The sequence below is a fragment of the Spermophilus citellus genome (genome assembly GCF_964194105.1).
Source record: "Spermophilus citellus genome assembly, chromosome: 12".
In the NCBI taxonomy this organism is placed as follows: Eukaryota; Metazoa; Chordata; class Mammalia; order Rodentia; family Sciuridae; genus Spermophilus; species Spermophilus citellus.
Window position 1 is genome coordinate 7,634,859 of NC_138198.1, and position 26,307 is coordinate 7,661,165.

General features: G+C 51.0%; 1 protein-coding gene across 9 annotated transcripts in view; it reads left to right on the plus strand.

Moving 5' to 3' along the window:
- WNK2 (WNK lysine deficient protein kinase 2) overlaps positions 1-26,307 on the plus strand; it is a 126,603-nt gene that overhangs the window by 36,872 nt on the left and 63,424 nt on the right. For all 9 annotated transcript variants that reach the window (XM_081263238.1, XM_081263241.1, XM_081263237.1 and 6 more), the window contains exons 3-7: positions 10,084-10,256; positions 11,456-11,676; positions 16,936-17,093; positions 20,377-20,465; positions 21,415-21,634. In XM_081263238.1, coding sequence (XP_081119364.1) covers positions 10,084-10,256; positions 11,456-11,676; positions 16,936-17,093; positions 20,377-20,465; positions 21,415-21,634 — 861 coding nt within the window. The remainder of the gene's footprint in view (positions 1-10,083; positions 10,257-11,455; positions 11,677-16,935; positions 17,094-20,376; positions 20,466-21,414; positions 21,635-26,307) is intronic.

A 26,307-nucleotide genomic window follows, 5' to 3' on the forward strand; every position in this document is an offset into this window, starting at 1 on the left:
TTTCTGTGTCTCACAATAAAACCTTCACCCAGATTAGGCTCTCATTGACTTAAAAATACATTTAAATTGTATCTCAGTGTAAAAAGTAACATGGAACTTTACATAACTTATTGATAATAAGTACAGTTATAGAACACAAAAGATATAAATAAATTTCCAACATGTTTTTCTTTTAAGCCTAAAATTACCATACACTTTTAGAATACCAGCTTGATATGATGCTCTTTCTAAAGCTTCTACCTTACAGACTTGTATACCTGGAAGATATGAACACATTAATGGCACCAATTACATTGATGTTTTTATATTAACCAAGTTTAGCTTTTAAAGAAATAACAGCACAATTCTCTAAAACGACAACACTTGTTTAATCAGCTGTTTAATGTCTTTAAGATTACTTGCTCAAAAACTTACACAGACCTTCTTTATATCATTTACTTAAACCCTCTTAATTACTTAATCATATAGACTCTTATCTAGAAATCTAGAACCTTTTAGTTTCTCCTTTTTTATCTGTTAACCTCCTTCTGTTCACATTTTGAAACAATACTTGTAAATTTTTGAATTTAAGCAGATTATTTCATAGACATCAACATTTTATTAGGGCCTTTTTGAACACCTAGAAAAACTTATAAGCTTAATTTTAAAGGCATCTTTACTTTCATCTGTTTACCCAATTTAAATTGAGCCATTTGAATCACGTGAATCAAAGATATTTGGATCCATTTTTAATTTTTCATGAGCGCTCCTCATCTGTCAATTGTCATATCACTGCATGATATATGGACATACACACAGACATACCAACATACAACACGTAACACAAGTGTAACACATAACACAAAAGGCCTTGCAATTTTCTCAGGTGAAATCTCATTGCAATGTTTAAAAAAAAACTCCAGTTGATCAAAAATAGAACTTATCAGAAAAACATTAGCTTGTCTGTAGGATAAAAATCATGAGCTCAAAAAAAACATAGAATCTAAGAAAAGGCAAAAGTCCTAGAAAAAATTGACTGGCCAGTAATTAGTAAATGGCATACAATTTACTCTTTGGTTTAATCTAGTTTGAGTTCAGGTAAAAGACACCTTTACTTTTTTTTTTCCTTGGGCCTCAGATCTGTCTCCTACTGAGTGCTCCAGGCTTCTTCTATTTGCATATCAATTTAAGTCCTGGCTGGGGTCTGGAAGGAACTGGGAAAACTGGAATTTTGAGCAGAAACTTCACGTCTAAGGCATTTTAACCATAAGTCACAATTTTCAGGTTTGGAAGTTGAAAATATGGTACAATTTACAAAATTTCATCTTTATATCTTCCTACACTAGAAAAACTTGCTCACACAAAACTGAAAATAGGATCTTTCTTGATAATATAAAAGCTACCACAGAAGAAATTCCTTCAGGATCATTAAGCTACTTTCTTTGTTCTGAAGTTCCTAAAGTAGTATTAAGTTACATTAAATCACCTGGAAAAAATCCACACACTACCATGTGTATCTAAAATTAAGCTTTGAAAATTCCCAAGACTGTTGCTAATTAATGTCATTTCAATAAGCCAGACCAACGTTTTAATTCAACACTTTTTCCTAAATCTTACACACTGAGAGAAACAGATACCAAATCATAATTTACTATCCTTGCCCAAATCAATGCACTGTATACCTAGTGAAATCTCCTTAGGTTACCCAGTTCAAAAATTGATGAAAAAATAAAACTGAATGATTGGGAGTTACTTGCCAACTTGGAAGTAGAGTTCTTTTAATTTTCTATCCTAAGTATTTAAGTTCTCTGGCATGAAGTATCTGAAATCACAAATTAAACAATTAACTAACCCCAACTTTTAACTGCAAGATTACGCAATGTTTCAAACACATTTTGATACCAGATGTTACAATGAAACATCTTTTAGACACACGTTTAGCCTAGATTATCTCCAAGAAACAATCTATAATAACCTTTAAAACAGACCAGATAAGAAAAACTCTCTCCAGGTTTTGAACTTCCATTTAATTATGACTCCTATCAGTGGCACCTTAGATTTCCCCATGAGTGGACCAGATGTTTTCACATAAGGGCAACTATAGGTGTAAAATTAAGGGTCTCAGTGTGACTGACTTTACTGCATTTATGTGGAGTAATCCTTACAGTGAAGGAAATTATGAGGAAATTTCCCCAAAGCGAAAATGGCTCTGGCAGCTGCTGGGAATTCCTCAGTTTCCCTTTCACTTGCAAGATTAGCTCCTTTGGATAGATCCAATCCTAGGCAATCTGGCATATCTCCTGACTTTCCAGTAGAGTCAGTTTTTATCTGCCTTAGGTCTTGAAGGGGGAAGGGGGTATGTACTTTGATCGGCCCAAATTTTTTTCTTGATTCTTTTCCTCAGTGAGTCCAGGATTTTTTCCTTCACATGGCAGATATCATAGTTAAGTCTACTTCACATTGTTGACATAATTTAGGATTTTCCGTTAGAGCAAAGAACATACGGCACCTCACACCATTTCCTTTTTTTTGTAAATTTTATCAAACTATAAAATTGTATTAAAATTGATATTTCCCTCTGGTGGCCAGGTTTCTCATATTTGAGGCCAGGCCAAGAAAATGAGGCGCTTTTCTTGAGTGTCTGAGGTTCAAATTTATCCCAATTTTTCAATACGCAGGCTAGTGGTCCACCTGGCGTATTGGAGAGAGAGAAGCTCCCCTCTGAGTGAGAAGAAAACAGGACTCAGGCGCCCACGCTGCACCGGAGAAAACTGTTCTCATTAGGGACGTCTCCCTAAGTTTGAGCTTCCTAAACGGTCCAGAAAACCCGTCTCTCACCTTGCTTTGCCAAGGGGTTTCTGGTCCCCTTTAGCAAATTGCTAGGGTCTCAGTTTGCCCTGTGCCAGAGACCCTGGGAGGATTCAGACTTAAGGGCCTTACTGCTTTCCTCCCGACCACTAAAAACACATTGCAAAAGAGAATCCTGTGCTCTTTTGTTGTCTTTGCTCTGTAGACTAAAGGAGCCGCCTGAGTGTTAAGGGATATCTACTGGTTGTAAGGTAGCAGATTACCTTAGAGTTGATAAGATTAAGGAGTTGATTCAAAAAATGCCTCTCTAGTAGCTTAAGGAACACAGAACATTTTAAACATTGGGGCGGTAAAACAGACTATTGAAAGTTACCTATGCATCTTAGGGAACCTGGGCTGATTTTACTAATTATCTCATGCCTTTCTCAGTCCTGCAACCTGAATTGCTAACATTTTTGACCTGCGAAGGAAGGGAAGCATCCAGGAGGAATGGATGCGGAGTTGGGAGTGTTGCGCGTAGCCCATACGGAGGCAAATGTGATTGGGGCTTTCCCTCAGTGCCATTCATCTACCGATCACCCTAGATACCCCTGAGGGCTGTCGGAAGGGGGCTCAAGAGAAAGGAACCTTTGGAAACGTTTGAGAGTAGCCCAGACCGGAATTCCGCAGTTGTTCCAAACTCCTTCCTCCACCTCCACGCATCCGAGGCAGATCGGGATTAGGGACACTGTGTACTCACACCAATTGCTCTCCGGGCCCAGACAGAAAAGTTGGAATCGGCTTTGGCAGAACCCAATATGCCTGCTCTGTATTGAACAGGTGATTGAGAGCTGCTTAGGCCGGGAAACCTCTCACCCGAGTCTTGTAGAGTGGCGGCTGCACTAATTGCGTTTAAGTAGCCGTCGGGTGCCCACCTTATCCTCCAGAAAGAAAGAGAGAAAAAGATGCACCTCAAACAGACATGGGGTGCATGCACTTACCCCGGTGTAGATCTCGGTGGGACCTCCAATATGATACCGCTGTTGACCGGTGACGAGTCCTTGCTTCCCCGATGTTGAAGAATAACACCAAAGAAGCACGCCGAGGCAAGGTCAGAGTAGAAAGTAGAAGTTTATTAGAGGACAGCAGAAAAGACTTCTCCCGGAGGAAGAAGGGGACCCAAGAGGTGGAATCCGAGGAAGGGCTGTTGTCTCCCCTTTTTATAGTTTTGGTGATGGAATGTAGGTTGAAAGGCCCGAGGGGTGGGACACTTCTTTGTGATGGGCTATCTTTAAGTTTGCTGGGGGCTGTTCATTAACACTTCTTTGAGGTGGACTTTGGCCTAGGGCCTTTATGGGACTTCATTAACATTCCATGAGTTGTCCTGTGTTTTCCCTGAGTCATTCCCAGCATGGCCTCCATTTTAGATTTCACTCGGTATTAGACCCGATTTACCTAACTACACTGACTACCTAACTTTAAATCTGGCTTCAAAGTGAGGGACCTAAGTCTTTAGAGAGAGGCCTGAGCTTTTTTTTTTTTTTTTTTTTTTTAATTGTTTTAGGTGTCTATGGACCTTTATTTATTTATTTGAGTGTGGTCCTGAGAATTGAACCCCGTGCCAGGCAAGCGCTCCACCACTGAGCCACAACCCCAGCCCCAGAGGCCTGAGCTCTTTCAGGGGCCTGGGGACCTCACAGTCCCTCCCACCCTGTCCAACCCTGCATCTGGGGCTCTGGCTGGGCCTATTCTCCACAGAGGACGACGGTTCTGGATAAGACCCTCAGGGCTCTTTTGTTTGGACATATGATGCCGGGGAGACTTCTCATAAGGACACTGGGTTGTCCTTTGCTTGAGGGACTCGGGGTCCTCAACAGCTCTGATGCTCAAACTTGGCCCCAAGCTTTGCTGAAAGGAGGGTGCTGTGGCCTGCTACCTCTGCTGCTGTCGGACAACTTCATGTGGCCCTTGTGGGTCTGACAACATCAGCCACTAGGGATATTCCAGCCAAGCTGTGGCCTTGGGTATCACCGGAAAGGGCCAGAGAGAACCTCTGATCCTCCTAATCAACACCAAAAACATCCCCTGAGGTGTGTCCCCAGGTGGCCCTAGGGTGCTGGACAGGCCTGCCAGGGCCAAGGCTGTGTTCTGCCTTGGCCATCTGACTCAAGTCCCCTGAGTGGCTCCTGCCCAGCTTGGAGGCTGCTGTCTTGTTTCATCTGTTCCTGGAGTCCTGAGGCCGGGTGGCCTCAGAATGTTGCTATTGTTTACCATCTGGTGGATTTTCACCATGAAGGAGGGAACCAGAGCTGTGCAGACCCAGTGGGAGGGACGGGGGGCTCAGTGATCTTACCCTCCCGTCCAGGTGGGATGAGATGTCTGTGCAGCCCCCTGGGGTGAGGGCCGGGAGCTCAGCCCTCAGCCCCCAGACCTTTAAGAACAGTGCAACTCTCATAGGATTTGGAGATCTCCTCATAGAGACGAGGTGCTTTCTCCCTGACCTTGCTTGCTGCCTTAGCCCCCCCACCCCCAGAGGGTACAATGTTTCACTAACTGGGTTGGTTCTGTATCAGGGAGTTACCACGCTAATGGGGCTGACCATCAGTGGAGGAACATTTGAGGGTGATTTGGACAAGCTCTGTGAGGGACAAGGCCATGCCCAGAGGACACCCTGGCTGACTTTTAAATGACCGAATAGCATGTCACTTTGGAAAAAACAGCCCAGTGGCATAGAGGATACAAGGAGGTCTCCTCCCCACTTCCAAGCCCATCCCAAGGTACCATGGCTAATAACTTCTGACTTTTGAGTCTTTAATTTATCAACTTTAACCTGGATCTGACATTAAAAAATGAGGACTGCAGTGGTCAGGGGTATAGCTCAGTGGTAGAGCACTTGCCTAGCATATGCAGGTCCCACATTGGATCCCCAGGACTGAGAGAAAAGAAAAAAAAAAAGACTGTGGCCTATACAGAGTACTTTCCTCTACCTCTCATTTTTGTTAGTTTATGTTTACAACGTGAACATTTTGCTTAGAAGCCACAAGGGAAAGTTTCACATGTTGCTGTTGATTGATGCTGTAAAACACTGGCAAAAATAACTTATGTTATAAATGACATCTCAAGCCTGTGACTAGGCCCACAGGAAGGGACTTGGAGAGGGAAGGTCGTTGCCTTGGGAAGATGTTTTAGTCAGCCTTTTTGCTGTTGGACCAAAAGACCCGGCAAGAACAATTTTGGAGGAGGGAAAGTTTATTTGGGGGCTCATTGGTTTCAGAGATAGTTGGTTCCATTCCTCAGGGTTTAGAGTGAGGCAGAACATCGTGGCAGAAGAATGTGGTAGAGGAAAGCAGCTGGGGACATGGTGCCAGGAAGGAGGGGGGGAGAGAGAGAGAGAGAGAGAGCGAGCGAGCGCCGGCCAGCACACTATACCCTCACCAGACAAAATATATACCCCCTAGCCACACCCTAATGACCCACCTCTAGCCACACCCCACCTGCCTTCAGTTACCACTCAGTTAATCCCTATCAGGGGATAAATGCACTGATTAGGTTAAGGCTCCCCTAACCCAATCATTTCACCTCGAAATCTTCATGCATTGTCTCACACATGAGCTTTTGGGGGACACCTCACATCCAAACGTCACATCCAAATAACAGAAGGCTTCCTGAGCAAGCTGGTCCAGCTGAGGGGCCATCTTCCTGTGGCCTTCATCTTCAAGACCTAGAGGTCACCTTGGCTGCCTCCTTCCTGCTGCATCACTCTTGTGTTCTGTGACAAGTTATTCCAGGAGCTTGGTTTGCTTACGGCACGTGCGAAGTAAAGTTTTGAGCTCCTGCATATCTGAAAATGAGTCTTTTTTCTTTCTTTCTTGATACTGGGGATTGAATCCAGAGGCACTTAACCACCACACCTCATCCCCAGCCCTTTTTTATATTTTATCTAGAGACAGGGTCTTGCTGAGTTTCTTAGGGCCTTGCTAAGTTGCTGAGGCTGGCTTTGAACTTCTGATCCTCTTGTCTTAGCCTCCCAAGCCGCTGGAATTACAGGTGTGTGCCTGATTGAAAATGAGTCTTGATGGCTTGGCTAGATGTATGTCTGATTGGGTATAGAACTCCAGGTCAGCATTTGGACGATGCTGTTCCTGTCACCTGCACAGTCTGGGCTGTTCTTTTGCAAGTAGAACTTGCTCTCAGACCTGAGGATTCTGAAATTTCACTGGACCAGGTCCAGAAGTGGGTAATTTTTCATTTATTCTGATCTGGCCTCAGCAAGCCCTTTTATCCTATTTTTTTTCCTTCCAGTTTGGAGAAATACTACTCTGCTGTCTATTTAAACTTCACATCTGTTCTTAGAACTCCTCTTACACAGTTGCTCAACTTCCAGGTGATTCCTTCGTATCTCTTAATATTTTTTCTCTCATTTTCTTTCTTTCTTTTACCTTTCTCCTTTGGTCTTTGGACACTTTCACTTTTTCTTTTTTAACATTTGAAACGTTGAAGTATAATTTACACCATAGTGTAATTTACACGTAGTGAAACACAGAAATCTTAAATATGCAAGTTGATGATCTTTGACAAAGGCACGCACGTGCGCAGCCCACATTCTCTGCTATGATGTAGAACATTTTCTCCTCCCCTATGTTCTCTCAGAGACTGACTTCTGCCCGACCAGAGGCAACAGATGGTGAGTCTCCTTGCCTTAGCTCCGTCTTTTCCAGAATCTTACATCAAAACGGGACCAGACTGGACGTATCCTTGTGTCTGGCTTCTCTCATTGAGCTTAATGCTTTCACCCGAGATGTGGTGAAAATCAGGAATTGTTCCCCTTTGGTTGCTGAGTCACATTCCCGTGGCGATGGGGATACCATGGGTCGGCTTTCATGCACATGCCCACAGATGTTTTGGCTGTTTCCAGATGGGGACACGGTGAACGAACGCAGGTGCTGGGAACATCCTTGTGTCTGTCTTTGTGGGCTTGTTCCCATTCTCTCAGTTGGCTCTCCAGGAGGGGAACAGCTGGACGCGGCAGGTGTAAACCTCCCAAGGGCTTCGCCCAGCAGCTTGTGTGAGCAGGACTCAATGCCTCTGGGGGCTTCCAGCTTCACCTCCCCACTCTGCAAGACCTTCTCACCTCCAGCCACCCCAGCTTCACCTCCTGGGCCTGGTCCAAGAGGCCCCCAGAGCACTTGCCTGCCTCTTCCTGGCTGCTCGGAAGCTGGAATTATCAATCTATAAATCTGGCCCCTCTGGGTGGGTGTGAAGTGGCATCTCAGTGTGGTTTTAATTGGCATTTTCCTGGTGACTAAGGAGGCTCAGCACCTTTCAGGTACCACTGCCATCTCTGCACCTCCTTTGGTAAAGGATCTGTGTTCTGTTTTGTTATTGTTATAGGAGTTCTCTATATACGGGGTCCTGGTCCTTTTTGCTAGACACATGTATTAAGAATAGTTTTGCAAAAAAAAAAAAAAAAAAAAAGTAGTTCCTCCATTTTGTGGCTTGGCTTTTATTTTCTTAGATAAATAATCATTTTAATGAGCGGAACACGATTTCCATTTTATTATCTGAAGATTAACTTTTTTGTACTTAATGATTTGTTGGATTGTGGAATATCTTATTTTTAAAATAGAATTTTTTTTTTTTAATTTGCAAGAATCTCTCTTGACTATTCCTTTTTAAATACAATCTTGCTGTTCTGTATGCAAGTCTACTTCTTGGGTCGTTATGGGAACATTAATTAATGTTGCCTTTAGTCCCTGAATTATTTGTTTTTCTGGGGTTGGCCACGTTGGTGGTTTCTCTTGGCTGTTTGGCGCTGTTGGTGATGGTTGCTGTCTCGACTCACTGCTGAGTGAAGGGGCCCTTTAGGGCTTGTGTTGCCGGGGATGGGGTCTGGCAGAGGGTGGTTAATGGGTGCAGCCATCATCTGGGATATGACTCCTTGACAAGGCGACTCTTATCATGACCTCATAAGCCACCTCTCCTCCCATGCTGAGGTCCAGCTTGATGTTCTTCGAGGCCTTCTGGAAGGATTCCAGGGTCTTGGTTTGTGTTTCCGTTCAGCTCTGATCTCTCCCGCCATCTATCCAAATTCACCTGCTTTCCGTCTCCCTGGAGTTCCTGGGAGTTTCTCTGTTCTGTGTTCATTTGTTTATGGTTGCCTTTTGAAAATACACGTCTTTTTTTCTCACGTTTCCGTGGCTCCTGGGTGGGAGGAGGCAGGCATTGCTTTGGGGGCCTCTTGGTCCAAACCTAGGAGGTGAAGCTGGGGGGCCTAGAGGTGAGAAGGTCTCAGGGTGCTTGCAGAGTGGGGAGATGAAGTTGGAAGCCCCCAGAGGCCTTGAGTTCCTGTGTCTTTGGGTTTATTCTGAGAGCTTGGTGGTAAGAGTCCTGTGAAGGGTTTTGGGAAGGGAAGGGCCAGGTCTAGTGGGTGATAGGGGACAGTGAGGCAGGAGACCAGGCAGAGGAGTCCAGGAAGGGATGGTAGCTGCTGGGACCACAGTGGGGGCGGGGTAGGCGGTGCTGGGGTGGTTGGACCTGAGGCAGTTGGACGTGGGGCGAGGTCCTGGTGCCCTACCCCAGCCGTGGACAGAGCTTCTGGACAGGGGACACCCAGCTCACACACCTGATGAAGGGCCCTTTTAGGCAGCGGTGGTGTTTGTTTGCTGTTCCCCATTTTAAACTTGAGGCCAGTGGATTAGTTCTGCTGGGCTGGCCAGGCAAAGTGGCCTGTGGCTGGGGGGCCGAGCTGCCCCCGCCTGCCCCAGGGACCCCCGCGGCGGCTCTGCTGTGTTGCGCTTGTCACGGCTCCTTCCTCACATGAGCTCCGGTCTCTGGCTCTTGTCAGTGTCTCTTCTGGTCCATATCCTGGGTCTCAGCCCTTCCTGTGAGTTGTGTATACACGAGGAGCAAACTGATGTTTCATTCTCTTAACAAACACTCAGGAAGTAAATGATGACTGAGGGAACAAAGGTCTCTGAGGTGTTTTTATGGAAAAAGCCCCTGGGCTTGGCAGTGGGGGTTGTGAAGCGTCTCTGGCTTCCCGGGACTTCTTTTGGTGGAGGTCCCTGTGCAGGGACTGTGTCCAGGGTGGCGGGCCTGAAGGGTCAGTTGTCATGGACTGCTGGTGGCTCTGTGGGTCGAGAGGAAGATCTGGTTCAGCAGGGGAGGTGTGGCCGTGACGGGCTGGGCCTCCAAGGCCTCAACGTGGCCTCCACCTCCTCCTGTGCCCCTGTCCCCACACCTGCTGCACTCCCTGAAGAGGCTGCAGGCCGAGGTCCACTGCGCTGCCCGCCTGGTTCTGTCTGTGTCTCACCCTAGGACCGGAAGCTCACCAAGCTGGAGCGGCAGCGGTTCAAGGAGGAGGCGGAGATGCTGAAGGGCCTGCAGCACCCCAACATCGTGCGCTTCTATGACTTCTGGGAGTCCAGTGCCAAGGGCAAGCGGTGCATCGTGCTGGTGACGGAGCTGATGACCTCGGGGACGCTGAAGACGTAAGTGCAGCCTGCCCGGGGGCTGGAGTGGTCTCTGTTGTGAGCCAGAGTCATGACTGGAGGGTGACAGAGGCCCTGGACTGCCTGGGGCTGTCCTGGCTGGTGCCTGTGGTCCAGCGTCCTGCCTCTTGGGTGTCCTTTGGGGTGGTAGGTCTCTGTCCTCTGGGCAGTGGGAAGCAAATCAAAGGCCCCCAATGGTTCTTCCTGCATTTGGCTCCCTCTGGCTTCCTCTGACAAATGGGACCTGTCGCCGGGACACAACTGGAAGACTGTCCCCTGTGTGGACATGGGGAGGTTGTTGACTTCCCAGGGAAGCGGCTCATTGTCTGCCCTGTCAGGGGTCTTATTGTGGCCGAGGTCCTGCTTCTGCCTGGGAGCCATCGGCACATTCTGGTGGCTCAGTGTGCACAGGTGGGCTTTAAAACCAGCTGGACAGTGCTAGGCAGGGCTTTGCAAAGGGTCCACTACTTTTAGGGTGAGGGCTGGAGCAGGTGTCAAGCACTGGACAGAGCAAGGTGGGGTCAAGAGCTCCGTGGCCAGGGGTGGCCATGCCAGTCTGTTGCTCCTCCCTGCGGCCCTGCCCTGCACTGTGGGCACAGGGGACTTTCCCTCCACAGCCTGGGTTCATCTGAATTGTTCTGATCGTCTGAGACAGGACCTCAGTGTCCCACAGGACAGTTTCTTTCACAGATGGAGGCATGGCAAGGGAAGAGCCGGTTTGCCAGCCGTACCTGCTGCTGTCTTCTAGGGACACCCTAGAGCAGATCACACAGTGGGGCGTTGCAGGGAGGCCTGGCCTCCTTGACCTCTGGCCCCCGTGGTTCCTCTCACCCCAGCCCTCACTCTGAGCATCCAGTGGCTGAGACCCTGACCTATCATGGTGGCTTCTATGTCGACCTTGGCCCCTTTCAGGGTGAGATCAGGATTGTGCTTGGCAGGGGCTTTACTAGCCAGGTCTCCAGTGCAAGGAGCAAGTGAAGGGTCACAGTCCTGGCCTGGCTGCCTCTGTCCTGGGCCTGGCTCTGGCTGCATAATCCTGGAACGTAACTGCCTAGCCTTCCTCTGTCACCCTAAACCCATCACAAGTGAGTACCGAGTGCCAGTGGACGGGCTGTGAGATAGGCTGGACGGTCCCTGGTGAGGCTTGGCAGAGGGGCCTCTGCCCGTGAGCTGCCTGGTGAGCCCTGCCCCCATCCCAGGTACCTGAAGCGGTTCAAGGTGATGAAGCCCAAGGTGCTGCGCAGCTGGTGCCGGCAGATCCTGAAGGGCCTGCTCTTCCTACACACGAGGACACCACCCATCATCCACCGTGACCTCAAGTGTGACAACATCTTCATCACTGGGCCAACTGGGTCTGTGAAGATTGGTGACTTGGGCCTGGCCACCCTCAAAAGAGCATCATTCGCCAAAAGTGTGATAGGTAAGCCCATTTCTTCTCCCCAGGCCCTGGGAGCCCACGTGAGACTGGGCAGCATTTGAGGGGCCACAAGTATCTGCTTTTGCTTGGCTACCTTGGACTTGTGCAGGAGGTCCAGTAGGGGGCATCTGGGCAGGAGGCCTCAGGCTGGGTGTCAGAGCTGTCCCTCCCAGCCTCTGGTGCTGGCACGGGAGACCTGCCTGGCAGGGAACACACTGCCCGCTTCAGCTGGACATGCTGACTCTGATCCCCCATCTCCACCCTGTCCAGACTCGGGGCCTGGCTGGTCTCTGCAGTAACTCCCTGGCTGTGCTAGGTAACAGCTCTGATCATCTGGTGGGGGTGGTGGGCCAAGTGCCAACTTCCTGTGGTATGTGTGGGTGTTGTGGTCATTTGAGGGAGGGGAAGGGGTACCACCACAGAAGAACTAGGGAGCTTGTGACAGTGATGCTGGGGCTGGTTTTGGCAGCTGGCGAAAGAGCACCCCAGGCTGTGGGGGTGGGGGTTCACATCTTGCTCTGTGTCCACTCCTGTTGATTCTGGCACTGTGGTGCTCACAGTTCGCCAGACCCCCGGAGGGTCCTTGTGGACTTTGGGAAGAATGTGCCTGGAGGGGCCGCAGGAGCATCTCTTTCTGGGAGTCAGGATGCCCGAGGGATTGGGAGAGTTCACTGAGGTCCGTGTTAATCAAGACCCAGCCTGTCCCTCCTGCTTGAGGGCTGGCTACGCCAGGACAGTGAGTGGCTGGTCTCTGGGTTTAGTGAATTCATGATATTGCTGCACATTTAGGGAAAGAACTTGGCCTATTTGGGAAAATGAAACCCCGGATGATCTCTAGGAACTGCTTTGGTTGGAGCAGTGTGTTTGGACACGGGGGCAGATGCATCTGTCTAGGCGGAGGCCCTTTGGGCACAGGGTCTCTGACAGCCCCAGGGGAGTCGAGTTGTAGGAAGCAGAGACGGACCCAAATCTCAGCTTCTCTGACTGTGAAATGGGTGATACAGGGGAGGGTCTAGTTTCCATCCTGGAGGGGGCAAGTGCTGGGCTGCAGGACTGTGGGTGGCCCACACCCCAGCGGGGACCTCTGGGCGGTTCCCAGGCTGGTTTGGAAGTGACTCTGGTCTCAGACCCTGGGCTGTCAGGTGGCAGGAGACTGCCCTTGGTGACTTGCCTCAGAAGTAAACATTTGGCACAAAGGACATCCCACTGGAGGAAGCCAGGGCACCAGTGGGCTCCTGGGGCTCCGCTGACTCGCGAGCTCATCGCTGTCCTGGGTGTGGTTTCGCGCTGCCAGCTCGGATGGCGTGAGGCGGTTGAGAAGGAGACTGGGTGTTTCTGGCAGGGCCAGCGAGGCCCTGTGCACAGTGGCCCAGCTCTGCGGGGTATATCCCTCGTCACCCCGTCTCTCGCTCAGTTGGAGCCCAGGAAGCTTTGACGAGAGGGGCTGGGACCAGCAGTGTCCTTGGCTGCCTCTGCTCAGGGAGAAGGAGGCTCTGTTCATGGGACTTCCCTGTTTACTGGAGGGAGAAGGCCGTCCTGAGCAGGGGCCAACAGCTGGGGGTGGGCAGGTGGGACCCCCCCCAGTCCTACGAATGGAATCCCTCCCCTGGGTCTCTTAGTGGGGTCCCCCTGCCTGTGAAGAGGGGTGTCAGCTCAGGCAGCCCACCAATGTGCCTGCCCTGGTGGCAAATGGGCCCAGCCCTCCTGGAGTCTGTCATCTTGTTGGCAGGACAGCCTCAGGCCACAGGCCCCCTCTCTTCAGGAGGAGGCCCCCTGCTAATTGTCCGTCTGGGGCACCTGTGGGAGCGGTTGATGCTGTAGACCTATTTCTGCTGTGGCCATCAGGGTTCCCCTGGAAGGCTGAGGTTTGCACTTTAGATGTGGCACATGTCAGGGAGGGGGTCAGTGGTCCTCCGGCTGCTCTAGGGGGGAGAGCATATGGTTTCAGGAAGGCACTGTCCTCATGCCACCCTCAACATCGTGACCCCTGCTGTCTGTCACCCTGGTCTCCATCTTTGTGTGCTCTTAGCTGTCCCCAACAGGATTTGATTGCACGGATCTCACAGCCTCACTGTGTGTGTGTTTTCTGGTTTACATGAGCTAAACCAGGCTGGGTGAGGCCCTGAGGGATGGGGGACAGGGATGCAGTCATGTCTGCTGTCTCCACCTGTGCAGGTGGTCACATAGCGAGCAGAGCCCTGGGACTGCTGAGGTGCCTGGCTCACCTGGGAGGGCTTCCTGGAGGCAGTGACGATGGAACCAGGCCTAGAGAGAGTGAACTGAGTAGGCGGCCAAGGAGAACTGAGGGTGGTTATTCCAGAAAGAGCCAAGTGGATGGGCTTGATGTGCCGGGTAGAGGGTAGGAGAGGGACTGGGCTGTTGGGCACCTGTGGCCATTACAAATAAGCACTCAGGGGCTCCAGGCTGTTAAGGACTCCCAGCAAGTATCTCCCCGTGTCCCTCTTGCTGGGGGAGAGGGAGAGAGGTTCTCCCCGTCCAGTGAGAAGATGGGCGAGGCCCAACTTACATTAGTTTGGTTTTGTTTTAACATAAACCTTGAGGACAGATAGGGCTAGGATTAGGACTTCCATTTCCATAGAGGAAGTCATTTGTCATTCAGGACAGTCCCAGAAATAGGCAGATCCTAATGCAGAGCAGTTTCCACAGCTAGAGTCGGGCTCCCTCCTTCCCTCTCCTGCCTCATAGCCACAGAGCTACAGCCACTTCTCTGTTAAAAAGCAGAAGAGAGACTGTGGCCATCGCTCTGCCTGCCCTCTGAAGGAGGGAGTGGGAGGGGGCTGCTCCAGGCGCGGTCTCCAGTGCCTGGTCTCACGGCCACAGTGGGTTTCGGGGAGGAGAGATGGGACCCTGGGGGTCTGGAGGGTGTGTCAGGGGTCTGTGGGCCTGGGCTCCTTGGGAGTGGCTCTGCAGCTGATGGAGAAGCACAAAGCAGGAGAGGGAGTGGACTGTCCACTGGACCCACGTGGGTATGAGCACACACACACACAGTTGCTAAAATTCAGATTTAAATGGCTGCTGTGTGAGGGAAGGAGAAGAGAGCCCCGGCATCCAGGTGTGTAGAGTCAGGCATTATCGGTGCCCAGAGATGGTCCAGCCCCACCCCACCCTCAGTGCCCATTCCCTGGAGCCATGCTGTCTGGGGTCGTGGGATCTTTCTTGAAGAACAAGGTTTTCCATTCCTTGAGGTCTCAACGGAGACCAAGACCAAGGACCTCCTCGTAGGCCCTGGTGCTGTGTGGGCAGCTGGGTGAGTGGGGTCCCTGCAGGTGCCAGGGAGTGGCCAGCTCCGCTCCTGGCTTCCTTCCCGCAGCCCTGGCGACCAAGCTCCCCTCAAGCTCTTCCCCGTGGTCCTGCAGTAGAGGTGGCCAGGCCAAGGCCTGAGGGTCCACCCCCTGGGCCTCCTGGCCGGCTCCTGCAGCAGAAAAGGGCTTTGTTGTGGTTTTTCTCTGCCGTCTCTGTGTGTTGTCCCACTATTAGCGTGGGTGGCACTGTGGGCAGTTGAAGTGGCCCCACAGAGCAGGCCCTTCCTTCCTGCAGTGTGGGGCTTCCTGCTGACTCAGCTGCTCCATCTCCTGCATGTTGGGCCCTCAGGGGTCAAGATGGTCCAGGCCCAGGCAGTTGGTGACGAGCCCCTCAGATCTGCCAGGGCACCCCAGATCATGTCAGGGGCTGGGAGGGGCCTGAGAGCAGGTTTTCATGTTGTCAGCAGCCCCAAGGCTCAGGCCAGTGCAGTCTGTGACCTCCCTGCTGTGGCTTTTGTGGAGTCCTTGCTTACTGCCCCGGCCTAGGGAGCACATTTACTATTCTGTGACAGGCTTAGGGATGGAAGGAAACATAAAAATATTAACTTAATTAGCAGTACAAAAACATTTTCAATGTAACCATGTGGTTCAAAAACCCAAGAGGATCAAAATTCCAGTGTCAGGTGCCTCCAACTCCATTCAGCCCCTGCTATTTCTGGTGGATTCTTCTAGAGTTCTGTATTCCTGCATATACACTTACATATACATTCTTGTTTTACCCACTTTTACCCAAAATGTTAATGTTTTTGAAAATTGAAACAATGCATAAGAGAAAACCCATTATGTGCTTTCTACTGCAATTAATGGTTTGTATGATTTTACATATGCTTTAAAAAAACCCAAAAAACGAGGGGCTGGGATTGTGGCTCAGTGGTAGAGTGCTTGCCTGGTGTGTGCGAAGCTTTGGGTTCGATCCTCAGCACCACATAAAAATAAATAAATAAAATAAAGGCATTGTGTCCAGCTACAACTTAAAAAAAAAAAAAACAACTAGAATGTTATGAAAAATCTTCCAACAAATCTACAGATGTTCCAAGCAGCCTTACTCTGAGGTCTCTTATCCTATATCAGCTCAACACTTAGTAGGACCTGTTTTAATAAAAAGCTTTTGTGATTATTAAAGCAAAATCTCATTATAGAAAAATTTGAAAACCCAGAAATAAAAAAAAAAAATTGAAAATCCAGAAATAAGTAAAAGGAAAATCAACCCCCCTATCCCCACTGAGCCATCTGGCTGGGAGTGCTATTTCACGCAGGTGAGGCCCTGAGCAGTTTATTTTACAAGCCTGACCTACATTTCTAGATCCTTAAAGACTCAGTGCCAACACTGTTTGGATCTTTCGTGTTTAATACACGGAACAGTTCCCGTCTTAAGGACTTTGTGGACCATGCTAGGTAGTTGCTATTTTGCTAACTTTTGCCACGATAGCCACAGGAGCTGTGTGGCACTCTGTTGTGAGGTGTGCCCAGCAAACCTAGCCATTCCCCTGTTGGGAATACTTAGGGCCTCCTGGGTTTTTGCAGTTACAAGACATTCTGTGGTGACCACCAGGGTTTGTCTGCTCTGGATTAGTGGGTGCTGGCCAGTGCGGAGCCTGTCCTCAGGGGCATAATATCCACCCACAAGTGAGGGGTGTGTCCAGGGTAGGGACATGTCCTCTGGGAGGTCATGGTCTCTTAGCTCTGTGGGCAGCAGGTATGCTGTGAACTGATCACAGTGCTGGGATTAGAAGGCTCCAGGTGGAAGTTTTGGAAGCTTCTTCTGTAGAGTATACCTGTTTGAATCATGGGGGCCAGAATGGACCTGGTAGAGCTGGGTGTCCTGAGAGTGCCATGGGGCGAAAGGGGAGGCGGTTGGGTGGCTCTGAGAGACTGAGGGGGCTTCTGGTGCTCTTGGGCTGTGGCCACCTGACCACCACATCTGTTGCTCCTGGCACAGGCACGCCCGAGTTCATGGCGCCCGAGATGTACGAGGAACACTACGATGAGTCTGTTGACGTCTATGCCTTCGGGATGTGCATGTTGGAGATGGCCACCTCGGAGTACCCCTACTCAGAGTGCCAGAATGCTGCGCAGATCTACCGCAAGGTCACCTGTGTGAGTCCATCCAGCTCTTTGTTAATGGGGATGTGGCCGTGGGTGTGGACCAGAGCCTCAGCTGGCTCTGCGGGCTTTGGGAAAGTCCCCATGGTGGCATAAGAAAAGGAGAGAGCATGGCCATCCTACAGATGGGGACACTGAGGCTTGTCTCCTAGCAACCATGATGGTAATGACCGGGCACCCTAGGCAGTGCTTTGCCTCAGAGGCTACCACACGTGCAGCATTGGGAGGCCCAGGTGACAAGGGAACTGAGGCTCAGGAGGCTGAAGCTCCACCAGGGCCCCTGCAGGAGGTATGCCCAGGCTGGCTGTCCCTGGGGGCCCTGCTGTGGCTGCCCCAGGGTTGCTGGCTTCCCCATCTTCTTTATTTTGGAACCACAGTTTGTTTTCCTTTTCACCAAGCCATCACCCCTAGTGAAGCGTATCTCTGGGCGGCTGTCACCATTGGCTAGCCTGGGAACTTTAATCCCTGTTCTGCCGTCACTGAGTTTTGAGTTGATCAGATGGCTTCAGCTGTACAAACAGATGGGCCTTATTCTCCCTCTGTGGTGGCCCCACTGGACAAGGGAACGAAAACAGAACCTGTGGAGGTGGAGTGGCCAGGCCAGGGCTTTTCTGTGCTGATTTCCGTGCTGTCCCATCTTGATTCTTGTGCTGAGGCCACAAGGTCCGCAGAGCCGCCCCTGACCTTGGCCACAGGTGTTGCTGTCCCTAGAGTCCTCACTGCCTCCGCTTCAGCCTGGGAGCACACGGCCAGAGCAGCCCAGGTCGGGCATGTGACTTGTCCATGCAGCTGGGTGGCCGGAAGGTGGTTCAGCTTTGCCCTCAGCCACCCCTGCAGCTGAGCCCTCTTTGTAGATGGTCCCTGCTTTTCTCCTTGGGCTGTTAGTTCTAAGTCTTCGGTCACTTGATGGAGCTCCTCTGGTGTGTGCTGTGGGCAGCGGTGGGGGAGAGTCTTTGGCTGGCAGATCTCTTGGACCTGGCACAGAATTCCACACGCTAGCACAGAGTTCCTTGAGGGGAGCGAGGGTGGTCTGCAGTGGGTGCTGGGGAGGGTGGGGGGAGGGGCCTCTGGTTTGCACTGTGGTGGACAGTGGTTTGTCCTGGGAGGGGGGGTGGAAAGGCCCCAGGTTCAGGGCTGAGTGTGCTCCTGGCTCTGGGCCAGTGGAGTGTGTGGCAGACTGGGGTCTGAGGTTCTGTGCACATGTCCGCAGAGCTGGGGGCTCCAGGAGCTGAGCTCTGTGTGCACATCTCTCTCAACCTCCTTGCCTTCTCCTCTCTCCCTGTTTCAGTCTCTTTGGGCAAATTTATATTTTATGGTCTTTAAATTACCAAAAAAAAAAAAAAAAAAAAAAAGAAAGAAAAAGATCCAGGACAAGGCTTTCAAAAGAAGGCTAAATCTTGTTGTGATAATGTTTTAAAATACTTTTTAATTCATTTTCCCTGCCCCGTACCCCAAGAGCAGATTGCAGATGAACCCTCGGGGGCCCTGCTTCTGAGATTCTGTTTCTGTTGCGGGGCTGCATTTATGGTCCCTCGGCACAGGAGCACGTGAGCATTGGCTGGCCGAGGAGCGACTGGCCTCAGCCTGGCACCAGCTTCCCCTGCCCCTCTGCCTGAAAGTCTCCTGGCCTGGCCCTCAGCCAGCAGCGGTGACCACAAATAGCACTTGTGCCCCCTCCAGGAGGGGTTGTGGGGAGGAATCCCAGGTGTGGTTACAAAGGGTTGGTCTGTGGGAAGCGTCAAACCTACCACGTCGCTGCGGTTCTTCCTCCCAGATGACGGGGCAGCTGGTGTGGGAGGCCCCGGAGGCTCTACTCAGGGGAGGCTCCACAGCCAAGCGCTGATCAACACCTTTCCAGAAACTGACTGCTATATTTGAGGTGTCAACCCCAGTGTCCGATTCTGCAGCACAGGTGGAAGCTGCGTTGTGTGTTGTTGCCAGGGTGATGGTCACCATGGAGATGGGGATTGGGGCCATCAACCTGGGTGTGAGGCTGGGGGGCTGGTGTCTGTGGTGGCTGCCACATACTTCAGCAGATATACGGTAGCTGGAGAAGGTGTCCTCCATACAGAGACCTAAATGGTAGGAAACCAGGCTCCTGGCTTCCCGCGGTGGGGACAGAGATTAAAGAGTGGATCTCTGTGGCTTCACACAACTCTCTGATCTCTTCCCTGTTGTGCTTTGTGTCTTGCCTGGGGCTGGAGTGTGCTTCATCCTTGGGCACAGAATTTTCATCAAAGTTGGAAAATCTTTGGCCAGCATTTCTTCAAAATTTTTTTTCCTGTCCCAACCCCCATCCCTTTCTCTTAGTTTTGTACGTGTCATGTGCCCAACCTTGCTATAGTGTCCCAAATTCTGAAATGAACAGAACAGAGCCTCTGCGGCCATCTCTCTCTGTGCCCTGTTTCTGATGGATCTTGCTGCCATGGTTTCCCCTCTGCACTGTCTGATTGGTGGTTGATCTGCTCCAGTGAGACCTTCAATTCAGATGTCATGTTATTCATTTCTGGTCCCTCCCTCTTTTTTTTAAATTTTATTTTAATATCCAGCGTTTCTGTTCCTCATAATATACATTTTCCTTTAAGATTTGTGTATAGCTGCAGTGAGTTTTAACCTCTTTGTCTGTAGGTTGTAGCACTCTCTCGTTTCTGTTGACCGTTTTTCCTGCCTGGTCTTGGGTCACATTTTTCTGCCTCCCAGGGTATCTAGTAATTTTCGATGGCATGCTGTACATTGTACACATTACATTGTCTCTGCTCTGTGTGAACTCTGGGAATGGCTCTGCCTACATCTCCCTGGTGGTTCTCTATCCAACCCTGTGGTGCTGACTATGCATTTGTGGTGTGGTACTAAGCAAAGACTCATGGGGACCAAATGCAGACATCTACCCTCTTTGTTTTGCAAAGACCCTCTCCAGAACTCTGCTTTTGGCCTTCTCACCCTCCTGATTTCTGAGCTCCACCTTCAACTCAGTGGGACCCCTGCTCTACTGGGTTCTGTGCCTTACTTAGTCTGGGAACTGTCCCAGGCAGTGAGCTGGGCTGTGAGAGCGAGGGCTCCAGGGGTTTCTTTCTCTGAGCCCAACATCCTGCACCACCTGTCATCCAGTGTCTGACTGTAGCCATTTGGCCTGTTGTCCAGTGTCCTTGTAGTCTCTGTGGGGTGAGCCCAAGACTGGTTTTGCTATCATGCCTGGAGGCAATTTCTCTGCAGGGGGTGGAGATGGCGCCTGTCAGCTCCTGAATGGTGTCAGGTGACTCTGCTTTATCCTTCTCAGGGCATCAAGCCAGCCAGCTTTGAGAAAGTGCATGATCCTGAAATCAAGGAGATTATTGGGGAGTGCATCTGCAAGAACAAGGAGGAAAGGTGAGTTTCCAGTGCGGTGTTGGGTTCTGGGTCTTTCTCCAGCTGAAACCACTCCAGCTGGTATCTAGAGCCACGTTCTAACAAGAGAGAACTTCAGAGGCCAGATGGATTGGCTCAGGCCACAGCAACACCAGGCTGGGGAGATGGGGGAGGGGGTGGGCCACCCTCAGGCTCATGTCCTTTTCTGCTGTCTGGGAACACATTCCCATCCCAGCCTATAGTGTTTGAGAACCTGGGACTTCCCTCTGCTCCTTTTTTTTTTTTTTTCTTTTTCTCTAGTTGTTCCTGGAAGTTGTGTCCATTTCTCCAACTTCAGCGAATACCTTTGTGCCTGGGGCTTCCAGATCTGCCTCAGCCCCTTCCCTCCCTTCTGAATTCTGGGCTGCATATTTTGTGTAATCGGTTGTTCAGTCCATCTCTAAGGCGGCCTGCCCACCTCGGTGGGTTCAGGGAGGCCTGAACCTCCTCATGGCATTGGGGGGGGGAGTACGTGGGGGTGGGGTTCTGACTCCTCTGGTTCCACCCAGCGCCAGGTGGGGATGGAAAGCTCAGTGCATATTAGGAGGGGCTTTGTCTGTTTAGTGGACGGATTTAAAAAATGAGCCTGTTTTCTTTTTATAATGGGGGAGAAGATGGAAGTCTTAAAATGCAGTGCAGTAGGTGGGTTCAGATATGGATCAGAATATTTCTTCATCTCCTGGGAATTAAGAAAGGCAAATGATTGCTGTTGGGTGCCATCCTCAGGGCCCACCAAGTAGTAAAGTCAGAGAACTTTTTAGCACAGCCTGCCCAGTGCCCAGCTGCAATGGGTGGCAGCCTATGCCCATTTGCAATATTATGCGTGAGTGTGTGGCCACAGCCCTTTTGTGGATGCAGGCACTGCACAGGGCGCCTGGGCACAGAAGCCCCTTGTACCCGAGCCCCTGCCTGTGAGCTGTTCTCCCTCCAGGTACGAGATCAAGGACCTGCTGAGCCACGCCTTCTTTGCAGAGGACACTGGTGTCAGAGTGGAACTTGCTGAGGAGGACCATGGCAGGAAGTCCACCATTGCCCTGCGGCTCTGGGTCGAAGACCCCAAGAAGCTGAAGGGCAAACCCAAGGACAATGGTGCCATAGAGTTCACCTTTGACCTAGAGAAGGAGACCCCTGATGAAGTGGCTCAGGAAATGGTAATATGTGGGTACCTTGTGCAGCCTGATATGCTCAGAAAGTGGGCTCAGACAGGCCATGAGCAAGTCTGGGGTGCAGGTGTGTGAGAGGCATGTGGATTCTAAAGACTGGAATGAAAGCTGCCCACAGGGAGTTTTCCTAGTAGGAGCTGAGCCCTGCAGGGGCAAGAGCCAGATGGGACAGAAGGAGCATGGGCAGTCCTAAGGAGGGGCCTGGGAACCTGGCTGCTTGTGTGTGTGTGTACAGTGACGGAGAAGCTGGGATCCTCCTCTGTTGCCTCGGGAGAGGGGAGGCTGAGATATAGCATGCGGGAGGAGTCCAACACGAACAGGGAGAGTGAGCCAGGAGCTGGGACTCTCCAGGAAGGAAGGGCCTTGATTGTTTTGACAAGATTCTTGCCAGATTTGCTTCAGTGGTGATTCTTTTGGGATCTGATATTTTCCCACCTAGAAAGGTGATAGAAGAGCTTAGTTCCATCCCTGTTTCCTGCTCCCTCCTTGCCACCATGCCTCTGTCTGTGGGGGAGGGAGAGTGGCCTCTTTCTTCCTAGGGTTCAGGGCTGTGCCTCAGGAACAGGCCTTGAGTCTGCAGGGGGTGAGGGCAGGAGATGGAACCACCAAGCACAGACAGCAAAAGTGGCAGTCCAGGCAGACACAGGGGGGCCACACAGACTCCAGCTAGAAATAATGATGTAATCATAATTATGCAGAATGTATGGGGTGGGGACAGGTGATAGGGTTTAGAGCCATGAATGCCAGACTGAATTATCTGACTTGATTCTCTGGGCTACGACATCCAAAATGGTAGCTCACATGTGCCTGCTAAAATTATAGTTTATTTGAAATCTAATTAATTTTCTTTTTTTTTTAGTCTTATTATCATAAGATAGCATCCCAACCCATTCTGCACATAATTGTGTATCTGCTGGGCAATTGCAAGTTACTTTTAACATACAAATACGTTAGTCCAGGAAGTATTCCCTTTATGTAGTGAGAGAGTGTATATAAAAGGAACTAATTTGGTTTAATCCATGAGCTCTTTGATGAGGTATACATTAAGCTTCTATATTGCATGTCAAGTACTTTGAATTGTTTCTAAAAGAAACTGTAATACTTTAAAATTAGATATTTTCACATGGGCAAGGCCCTGGGTTCGATCCTCAGGATCACATAAAAAAAAGGGGGGGGGTGGGCTGGGGTTATGGCTCAGCAGTAGAGCGCTTGTCTAATTAATTTCATTAAAATGTAAAATTGACTCTCAGCTGGCCACATTTCAAGTGCTTCATACACACGGAGCCTGTGGCTCTCACATTGAACAGACAGAATATTTTTATGATCTGTGCTGGGAGGGGCTGTTGAAGTTCATGGACAGGAGGGGGATGGTCACAGCCTTGTCCAGTTAGGGCTTGTTTGCTGGGTGTTGTGGGCAGCTGACTTCCCAGAGGCAGAGAAGTGGAGGTCTTGTCCTGCCAAGGCAGCTATGGGCTTCTGAGAGCCCTGTGTAGGGCCAGGAGATGGACAGATGTCTGTGTTATTAATAAGATGAACTGACTTAGACAGTAAATCAAACAGATTGACAAGAAGGACATGAAAGTCTGTACCAGAAGGAGTAAAATCAAGGAAGTCACCAAGGGTCAAACCACATAGGACAGGAGCCCAGAAAGGCCTTGGTTTTGCAAAATAAGAAAGTGGTACATTAGAACTAAACGAGCCACTAATATTTAGCTGGAAAACTGAGAAGGAACGAACCAGTGCAGGAGACCCATCAGCTTGACATGTCTTGCCCCAAAGGCCTTTGTCCCTTTTAATTTGTTTTAAAATAAGCTTTTCACTGAACATTACACCTCTGTTGAAAATGTGCGTGAGTCACAGGTCCTCAGGCTGGGGGTTCCTTGCTCCTCCCGTGAGGAGAGCTGGACATGTCCCTGGATGGGGTTAGGGATGGTGGAGGGGATGCCTCTCTACACAGGTTACCTGCCACAATCCTTGAGGCCCTGCTCAGATGGGGAACCTGAAGCTTGATAATGCCATGGAAGGAGGGGGTGAGTCCCTTGGAGCTGAGAGGGTGGCTTTGGGAACCTTCTGTTCATCTACCTGAAGACTCTGCTCCTCACGTCCATCTACCTGCCAGAGCACACCAGGGGTGCGTGGGGCAGTGGGTTTGGGTTGTGCAGTGAGGTCAGGTTTCCTATAGCCATGTCCCCTGGTAAGGGAAATGGGGGGGGGGGACAGAGCTGCTCCTGGCATTTGCTACCTGGCTCTGGGGTCAGGGTGAACTAAGACCCTGCTGGGGTCCCAGGCTGCAGGGCTGCTGGGGGTATATCTGTGCTACCCTGGCCTCGTCACAACTCCAAGAGGGGTTGCTCCCGGCAAACCCCCTGCCTGAACGATGTGCCCAGAGTGCAGGGCCTAGGCACCCAGGGCCTGGGGCAGAGGCACCTCCTGGGGCTGCCCATGGCCTGGCTGGGGCTCGACCTTCCTTGTCCAATGGCCCAAGTGCATGACTGAGGTCTTACAGTGAGGGTGAGGGTAGGTGTGACGTCCCACTGTTGGGCTGGAGCCCAGGATGACTTCTCTGGGAGGCTGGCTGCATGGTCACCTCCAGATGCTGCAAAGTAGTCACGTATGTTCCCAGGCCAGCCCACCCTCACCTGGCTTGCCTCTGGTCACATCCCTACCCCAGACACAGAAATTGCTGCTGTGAGTAGATCTCAGGGGACCCGTTAGCTCTGTGACTCCTGGCGCGAGCTTTGTGATAACACTGCTCAGACGTGATGTGCAGAGGTTCATTTTCCCAGTTAATGGTCCAGGTGTACCATGCACTGCGTTCAGATGACCACAGCCTTACCCATCCTAGGCCTTCAGGGACACAACTTCTATTCACTAACGTGGCACCCCCGCCCCATGCTTTTTATTGCGAATACTATGGGTTAAGTGAGCTGCATGCCCGGCGTGTGTGGTGTGAGAGCCAAGTTTTGGTGCTGAGGGCCTATGCCGAGATTGCCCTTCTAGGGACACTGTGCTGGCTGTTGGTGCTGGGCTGTTGGTGACAGAAGTGGGAAGGCAGCCTTTTGGAAGGGCGGGAGGAAGTCTGACAGGTTCTCGAGGTGCTACACTGGTTCTGGCCTTGCAGGGACCCTCTATCAGGACTGCCAGGGGCAAGAATAAGGACTGTGAGTGTCCTGGCTTTACTGAGGCCCAGGAGACTCAGGAAGAGCAGACTCACAAAGTTCTCTCATTCCTTCTGCAAGTGAGCCTGTGCCCCGCTGGTGCTGGCCATGGTGGGAGGGGTTTGGGAGCAAAGCTGGGAGGTCAGGTACACAGGATGGCCAAGGTGTGACACGGGTGTCGGGGTTCAGTGCGGTGATTCCAGTGTGGTGGGTGCATCCTGGAAGGTTCCCAAGATCCCACACAAGTGGATTCTGAATGTCTGGGCTTCAGCAGGACCTTCGCCTCCCAGTTTGGCTTTGATTGCCTTGTGAAACAGCCATGTCCCAAACCCAGATGTGCCCTGGCGTTCTTCCCCGGGCTCTGCTTAGCTGTTCCTACATCATGTACTTCTCAAAACTCCCCTCGTCCCTGTTTGTCATCAGAGAGTGACATGGCATCCTGCAGGACAGGGACATTGTGCACATAACTGTCACCTCAGCCTGTCCCTGGCACTTGGCTGGACCCAGAGGCTCTGCCCCTGTGTCGGCTCCAATGAGGCCCACCCGCTCCTCTTCCCCACTCCCTCCCTCCCCCACCTCCTGTCTCTTACTACATATTTTCATCATGAGACGTGCCATCCGTGAAATAGCGCATCCACGCAGAAGGGCATGACTGCGTCCAGTTACAGAGCAATAACAAAGCCACACACACCCCACCCTGCCAAGGAAACAGAACAGGCCCAGCTTGTGACCGGCTGGAAGCCACCGTTCCCACAACAGCCCCACGCTAGGCCTCGGGGTGGGTGCTGGACCCCAGGAGGCCTGTCCAGCTTCCAGTCCCAGCCTCACCCTCCTTTGAACCCACCAGAGAATCCAGAATCATCACTGGGGGTCCAGCCCCCACCCCTTCCTGGGTTCCTGCCACCAACCCCTGCCTGGGCTGAAGCTGGAGGGGAACTTGCCATGTGGCATTGCATCATGATCTGGGGACACACCGGGCTCTGAGACTGCTCTTAACAAACCCAGGTGCAGAATCCAGATGCAGTCTCCTGGAATGACCTCCAGAGGAGCGAGGATAAGATGGGGACAGGGGGCGGGGATGCAGATCAGCCTGGCACAGGACGGGGCTGAGGGAGGGGTGCACTCTGTGAGGCCCCCAGGGAGGAAGCAGAGAGGAAGGGTGTCTGGCCCAGCCCTTCAGAACCCCAGGAACGGGGACACGCCAGCCCGGTACTGAACCTGGATGCATTCTTTCCTGTTGGGGAGAAAATAGAAATGCTTTCGTGAGGCAGGCTGGGAGACCCCAAAGACAGGTGGGGAAGGGCAGGCTGTAGCTGTGGTGTCAGAGATAATAGAAATAACCTGGGGTGGGCAGTGGTTTCTTTGGCAGCCTCTAGTCCCATAGGTCCCACTGGCTCTGTGACCCGAGGTTACCTGAGGCCTCCCCCATGAGCTCTGGGTCCCGCCGAACACTGCCCTGAAGGATCGGTGACAGAGACGCCACCTGCTGATGGGGCTGCCTAC